This window comes from Abramis brama, assembly GCF_963993115.1.
Source record: "Abramis brama genome assembly, chromosome: 21".
Classification (NCBI taxonomy): domain Eukaryota; kingdom Metazoa; phylum Chordata; class Actinopteri; order Cypriniformes; family Leuciscidae; genus Abramis; species Abramis brama.
Window position 1 is genome coordinate 2,995,376 of NC_139983.1, and position 8,004 is coordinate 3,003,379.

General features: G+C 38.2%; 1 protein-coding gene across 1 annotated transcript in view; it reads left to right on the plus strand.

The window, feature by feature from the left end:
- Positions 1-666: 666 nt before the first annotated feature.
- The window catches only part of tgfb3 (transforming growth factor, beta 3), a 29,165-nt gene continuing 21,827 nt past the window's right edge, over positions 667-8,004 (plus strand). The window contains exon 1 of the mRNA XM_084097326.1: positions 667-1,336. Coding sequence (XP_083953452.1) covers positions 991-1,336 — 346 coding nt within the window. The 5' untranslated portion in view covers positions 667-990. The remainder of the gene's footprint in view (positions 1,337-8,004) is intronic.

An 8,004-nucleotide genomic window follows, 5' to 3' on the forward strand; every position in this document is an offset into this window, starting at 1 on the left:
TAACATTATAAATGTCTTTACTGTAACTTTTGATCAATTTAATTAATCCTTTCTTTCTTTTAAACTTTCTGTTCATCAAAGAATCCTGAAATAAAAATGTAAATAACTGTTTTCAACACTGATAATAATGAGAAATGTTTCTTTCAGCAGGAATAAATTTACACTTTACTTTATATTCACATAGAAAACTGCTGTTTTAAATTGTAATAATATTTCACAATATTACTGTTGTTGTTGATGTTTTTTTTTTAATCAAATAAATGCAGCCTTGGTGAGCAGAAGAGAATGGTAGTGTACATCAACTATCAAGATGAGTTTCTAACATAAAGCAGCAGCTTCTATGAAATGTATGTTGGTAGTTTCAGATTAAACATCCAGCAGGAGGCGCACAGACTTTATAAAAACCCATTATTTTAGAGTGAGCGCCAGAGAAGGACATTTGGCGTTTGGATAATTAGGATTACACAGTCATTTCTAAAATATTCTATTCGTTCCCATTGCTTTAGGTTACGTAATGTGCAATTACATTTTCTATGCGTTAGCTATTATATAAAATGATTGCATGAATGGGAAAGAGAGCAGTCGGGGTGAGAGAGTGTGACTCCGCCCACCGACACACGTCACAGAGACTCTGACTATAAAAGCGCACGAGAGCGAAATAATCCTGTCAGTCGAGCGCGAGCGTTGAGCGCGTGCATCTCACAGGGAAAGTCTTCCACAGCGCTGGTTTTAGGGAGAAATGCGATTGGACAAGGCTATGCTGAAAATCTGCTTTCTTGTAAAGTGCCAATGATGGATGTTTAAGGATGTTATGGGATTATTGTGCGGTGTTTATATGGAATAATAAGGTTGCAGCATGGAATCTCTTGGAGAAAACAGGCTCAGCACTTGAACTCCAGCCCATAGAGAGGGCAACCTGGGATTCACTCTCATTATCCTTTTAAAGCTATTCAAGTGAACTGGAACTGTGACAAGTGAACAGAATAAACCATGCATTTGGGCAGGGGGCTGCTGTTTTTCCTGCTTTTAAACAGTGTGACCATGAGTTTCTCTCTGTCAACCTGCACCACGGTGGACATCGACCACATTAAGAAGAAGAGGGTGGAGGCCATTCGGGGTCAGATCCTCAGCAAACTGAGGCTGACCAGCCCGCCACAGACCCTGGGCCCTAGTCAGGTGCCCTATCAAGTGCTGGCCCTGTATAACAGCACTAGGGAACTGCTGGAGGAGTTGGACCGAGACCGGCATCAGAGCTGCGGACAGGACAACACCGAGACCGAATACTACGCTAAAGAAATACACAAGTTCAACATGATCCAGGGCTTCCCTGAAAACAGTAAGTTACTGTATAGGTGTAAGGTCTGGCACTGGAGACAGGGGTATTCATAGACCAACAGATTAAAAAAAATCATTAATAATGGCCAATAACAGTTAGCCTATCTAGAGAGCAAGGTGACTGATGAAACATAGGCCTAAATGATTGAATTTCTGAACACCCATTTATCCTACAAAACCTTTTCTCACAGTTCACCAAGAAATACTTGAATTGCATTCAAAGTTTGAATGTACTTTAACTAGAGGTGTAAAGATACCCTCATGTCATTCGATACATATCACCATACGATATTATTGCGATACTCCAAGACATATGATAAAAGGTAAACAAAAAATGTGCTGTTAATTAAAATGCTAAATTTGGTATTAAATTGGTGGAAATGAATAGGCTTGGACTTGGTGCTGGAAACCCAAATCACAGGACAATAGAGACACCAGAATAACAATATTCATGATTCTGAAGATGAAAATACTGAATTATTGTAGATGAATATGCTTGATCTCTGTCTGACTAGATATATTTAAAATAATGTAGGACACTTTTTACTGGTATCATAACACATCAGGCATTATCAGGACCCACAAATATTCCCCCATTGCATTATTATACATTATATTCAACATTATAGTTTAATGTAGTACTGACACTAAAACTCTGAAAAAAAAAGAAAAAAAAATCTCACACAGAAATGTTCATTTTGGGTGAACTATCCACAATACATATTGATGCATTTTTGCATTGTGATATAAATTGTTACACCCCTAACTTTAACCGATTAATGTTATTAAAGTGTCACAGGTGATAATAGTGCCGCTCGGCTCACGTTACACCAATGCACTAATCACTTTTCAGGCCGTTTAAATCTGTCCTGGTAATAAATGGACCCAGTTGACATCTGAAAACGATTTCACACAGTTTGCTTGGTCTGTTCGTTCACCGGAGGGTCAGTGCAAAAGGATCTCCACCAATTTTCCATGTGTCTCTGGGTCCTGTCCAAGTCGAGACGGGCCCCAGATTATCTGAGGACACAGTCAGTTGGGTGAATGTCTTCCTAGTTTAACACTAGACTGTGTGGTTGAAAGATAAGACAAGAGTGCGAGAGGTGATTCTGGAAAAGTGGTGAGCTCAGAACCAGACCTGGTTTACTCTTTGTCTGAAAGCATGTGCCAGTAGAACTTGCTACAGTCTACAGTCAAGCCAAACTTTATTCAGACACCTTCAACATTTCTCACATTATCTCAGTTTATTCGCTATAGTTTGGAAAATGATAATGAAACATGACAAGAACTCAGAGTTATCAAATCAGTTGATATTTGACTGGTTTTGTCCGTCCTTCTGTTAGACTGTCTCACACATGAATTATGTTGAATATCTGTCAGCTGTTAAATTTAACTACACAATTAGATAATACCAGTTTAGCTCAACCAATCACCAAGCAATGCTTCATTTTGTTCAGTCTGTGTGTAAAAAGAGCATTAGCAATTAAAGACAAAACACTTCAGAAAACATGATCAGGTCAAAGTGTCTGAATCATTTTTGGTGCCAAATGTTTATAAATGTTACTGGTAGTCACTGTATGAGGAATTATTGGGTATAATATGTCACAGTTTACTTTATTTTGCTCTCCTCACTTACAGAAATGAACTGTAGTGTCCTGCACACACTAGTAAAAAAAATATCAAAAATTATATCTGGTGTCTGAATAATATTTGGTTTGACTGTATCATCCTTGAAATGCAAAGATCCGTTGGGGAACCCTCTGGAAAACATCTAAATGTTAAATTACCTTCAATATATATATTTCAAGTGCTTCATGGCCTTCCCTTTTGGTGTAACACTCTTATAAATAAAGGTTCTTAAAGGGTAGTGGTGCCATTGAATAACCAGTTTTTTTAGTCAACACTAGTTCCAATTTTTCTTTTTTTTACATTTGAATAATCTAAAGAACCTGTTTTTTCCACTATAAAGAACCTTTATGTGTGGAAAGTGATGTTAAAGGTTCTTCATGGAACCATTGATGCCAATAAAGAACTTTTATTCATGAGAGTTTACTGGAACCGATGTTCTCCTGGAACTGTTGGGTTCCGTTTGGAATGTTCGTCTGAGAACTGCTGGTTCTGAAGAGGATCCTGCCAGTGTGGGATCTGAAGTCTGAGCTGTGCCTCCAATATTTTACAAAAAACCCACTTGACGAGCACCGTTTTCTTTTAAGTGTTGATGTAGTTGGAATCTGGACAAGAACATATTGAAGAGCTCTTGCGTCCCTTTTGTTATTAGTTGAAGTCACACAGCAGTGAACTGTGATTTGCTGTTGGCAGGTGGACGTTCTTATTCTAGAGAGCGTCTGATTGGACTAAAGATGGCATGTGCCTGTAAGTGCAAGATGAGTCACCAAATATGTGTTTCTCAGAAAAGAACATTTTATTCAGTGAACTGTATTGCAATGCTTTAAGAAACAGGTACATAACAGAAAGTCATAAAAACTCAATAAAAATGAGTAATGTCAACAGAGCAGAAAAAATGAAGTTAGTGCATCATCTTTTACAGTGTGCACATTAGTTTAGTCAACGTTTAGGAGTATAAAGACACATTCAAAGCTACAGACATGGAGTAAATGCTAGGATTATTATATTTAACTAAAACTAAAACCATAAAAAAGCATTTTCATTACTTGAAATAAAATAAAAATTAACTGAAACAAAACAAAACAAAAATATTTCAGCTAGTTGCAAAGGAAACATTTCTAATTTTTATTTAGTTTAACTTGATGTACTAAAAAAACTAAAACTACTGTAAAATATAAATTATAATATAGACTTTTTAAAAAATTACTAAACCTTTTATGAAATATAAAATGAAACCAGATCAAATAAAAACTAGTTCAAAATATTCATGAAACTATAAAAGGTTCTCCGTGATCCCATTTGTCTGTAAGCAGTTTTCTCTGAGCGAGTGTTGATATGCATCATATAAATGTATATTTACGAGCTTCATGTTGAAGGAATATCACCCACAGCACTATGGCAAACGCTCAGCCTGTTATTGTTAAAGTCCCAGCGGAGACTCGTCCCGCAGAACAAACACACGAATTCTAGCACTCATGCGGGAGAAAACTGGGATTGGCAGAGGATTTCTTTCCTTTCCATCCAGCAGTTTTCAGTGTCGGTAAACGCAGCGTGAGAGAATGTGGTGGGTCGAGTAATGTATATTCACGTTCCATTCACATCAGCTAATCTAATGTGTTTTTCATGCACCACGCGTTCGGGACGGATGGGTTCATGCAGGTTGTGCTTTCTTATCGCCTCTGTGTCTATTTGCATCCAGAAATGACTGAATGACATCACTGGAAAGCATTTTTGCCATTCCAGACCTGTTTGTCCATTAACCAACAGCGAGATTAAGACGTGCACCTGCGTTCCAGCCTCTTTCCCACTGATTGGCATCTCACAAAACCCTTAAACTTGCACAACTTTGCAGAGAAGCTGTTTGTTGAGGGAGGAACAGCCAGCCAGCAGATGGTGAGTCTCTGGGACTGGGTTAACACTATCTGGCTGTTGGAGATCACGGCTGTGTCTGCCAGAGAGCGATGGATGGGGATCAGAGATGCGGAGAGCGCCACTTCTGATATGTTTAATAGTAAGAAGGTGATGTCATTTCCAAGCAAAACAGAGATCACATTCGCTGGCCAAAACACACAAACACGCGCACTTTTTTCCATCTCTGATTCGCCGGTCACGTGAGCGCTCGAGTCAGGCTTTTTGTGCATTATCTCATCTCGCTGCTGCGTCTCAATTCGCCTACTTGTACTATTGCTTTGTGAAGAAAAAGTGCATACTTTTGAGTGTGTAGCAGAAGAGTAGACAAGCTTTGGGACATACTATCACGTCATTCAATTGCGTCTTTAACGGTCGCTCTCTGTCGCAGTAAACTGGCCTGTCAATCATCCTATCACAGTAAACTGGCCTGTCAATCATCCTATCACAGTAAACGGGCCTGTCAATCATCCTATCACAGTAAACTGGCCAGTTAATCATCTTGTCACAGTTAAAATCCTCCACATTTGATCTAATGTTCTACTGTATCGGACAGAAATGCAGAAGCACGTTGATTTGCAGTCGCGGGTCTTTCATGCGGAGACTCTCCTCATATTCATGCATAATGATGATGCATTTAAAAGCCAAATGGATCTTTATAAAACTCCACATTATTGCAGATGAAATATAACATGGATGACATTAAATACATATTTTTCTATCAGGTTAAACTTTGATTAGTCACTCAAACCTTAATCTAAACCTCTCACCGTCGGTCGTGCATATCCGCCATTTTTGTAGTTTTTTAACACTTTTTACTCGTGTTTGTAGTTCCTCCTCCAAAGCGCAGTGGGTTGTGGGTAATATCAGCTGTTATAGTGAGCACGGATCCACACTTCGAAAATCCACCGGGAATAGTGGACCATCTGGGACTTCTGGCACACTCTCTTCAACATACTATGCTTAGTTTGGGACACACTTATTTTGATCTCACACACTGTTTGGGATGGATAGCGTGAACATCGGGATGTCATTTATTTGAGGGATTCCACATTCAGACTCTTGAGATAACCGACCGGAGGAGGCGAACAGTCACTTAACACACGGGTCACGGCCTGTTATACACCGCTCTTGATGAATGCACCCGGGATATTTACTGCATGACCTCATTTCACTTCAGACTCGCCGTTTGGAAGCAGAACAAAGGCTCACAGGACCTGAAAGAAAGCGCAGTGTGTTTTGATCAGCCTTTGGTTTGCATTCAGTCCGCCGTTATCTGCGGTGATGTCTGAAGCCTTTGGTGGTTGGAAATGATTTAACCCTTATAGTTTTGTTGTGTCCAGTTGGACTTTAAAGGCCGTTGGACAGTGAGGGGAACTTTTGACCGCTTGACATTTCTTCAAAATATGCTTCCTGGATTAGATATATCATCACCTTTCACATGGATTTTGGCATAATGTGATTGTAATGAGCTGTGATGGTAATGACATCTCTCATAAACCTCGGACTTCATTACACACTAGCAGTTTATTAACTAGTAATATTAACCAGTCTGCTAATGGGACCTAATAAAGCTCCTCTCTCTGATCATGATAGAAAAATCTTCAAATTCATCACATTTCTGGTCTGGAGTTAGTGTAGTCCAACCCGTAAGTTCGCATCACACTGGTTCCCTCCACAAAAACCCAGTAGGATTGTTCCATTGGCTTTTGGATTATTGCAGTAAATAAGCTGTAAATGTATTATTCTTACATGTTTTGCTCATCATGATAATCTTCACAAATGAACACAACCTTTATGGATTTTGAAGTCTAAATAAAAAGCTAAACGTAGGCTGTAAACGAACTACACCACGGTCACATGACCTCAAGGTCACCATCATAAGCTTCAACACTGCGCTCGTTTTGGGCTATTGTGGATGAGTCTAATTGCATTATTATCTTGAGTTATTATTTTTGAGAAAATGCAGGTTGTATGTGCATCCTTTTTGGATAGTTTTGTGGTATAAAGATGTTTGATTTGGCTTCTTTAAAGAGTTAAAGAGTAAGTATTTTCTGATAAATGTGCATCCAGGAACTCTAAAGCTTTTAAATCTGTCTCATTGTGTCTTATAAAAATTTCAGATGGCACTTAGAGGCTTTTGCATCTGAACTCTTCATATATATATATATGATGTTTTTGCATTTTTATAACATCAATTGGAAAACTGATAAATCTCCAAGTTGGACAGTTTGAGTTAGAATAGTTTATCATAAACTATGAAAGCAAGATGAGTTTATCTGTTCGGCTGATGATGTTTAATGTGCACATCAACCGTCTTCCCATTTAGACACTTGTTAGCAACCGCCTTTTTCAAGACAAGTAAAAGCTTTTTCTTTTTTTAATCACAAGGTGGCATTACTGATGTCTTTCATGTCGTAGAATAAAACCTGAACATTTCTTGAGTGTGTGTTCACCATTTTGTAACCAAACACCTGTTGGACGATGGAGCCAGAAGTGCTGAAATGCAACTCGTTTCCAAGTTTTCCATTCTCGTTCTGTTGAGGTGTGCTTATCATTTACATCATAAACAGTTTTTATTGAAAAAGGCAACAATATTGGGTACAGCAGTTCTTTTTAATATGAAATTACTAAATACCAATACCGCTTTTTAAAAAACTCTTATGAAAAAGTGCATTTTGACACATTATTAACTCTTTCACTGCCAGCGGTTTTGAAACACGTTGCCATCCAGCACCAGCATTTTCACAAGTTTCACACCTCCCATAATATTTTGAACATCTGAATATCTGAACATGCAATATATGAAAAGAAATAACCGACCCTGTGCTTGTAAACTAATTCTAGCTTCTTGCATTATTTTTTATCAACACTTGAATGTGGGAAAGTTTCATTAAAAAAAGCAACACTTTGATCAAAAAGCTGAGAAAATCACGTTTTTGTAAAAGACTACATCTGGATCAGATTCAGAACGATGATCAAAACACAGATGGAGTAGATCAAGTCCATCAACACCCTAAAGCTTCACAGGCCTAAAGCTCGTCCTGGGTCGACATTTCATTCAGTAACATTAGGCAGTTTTGATTTATATGCTGTTTAATGTTAAAGATCATGTTATTTTACATATGCATATGA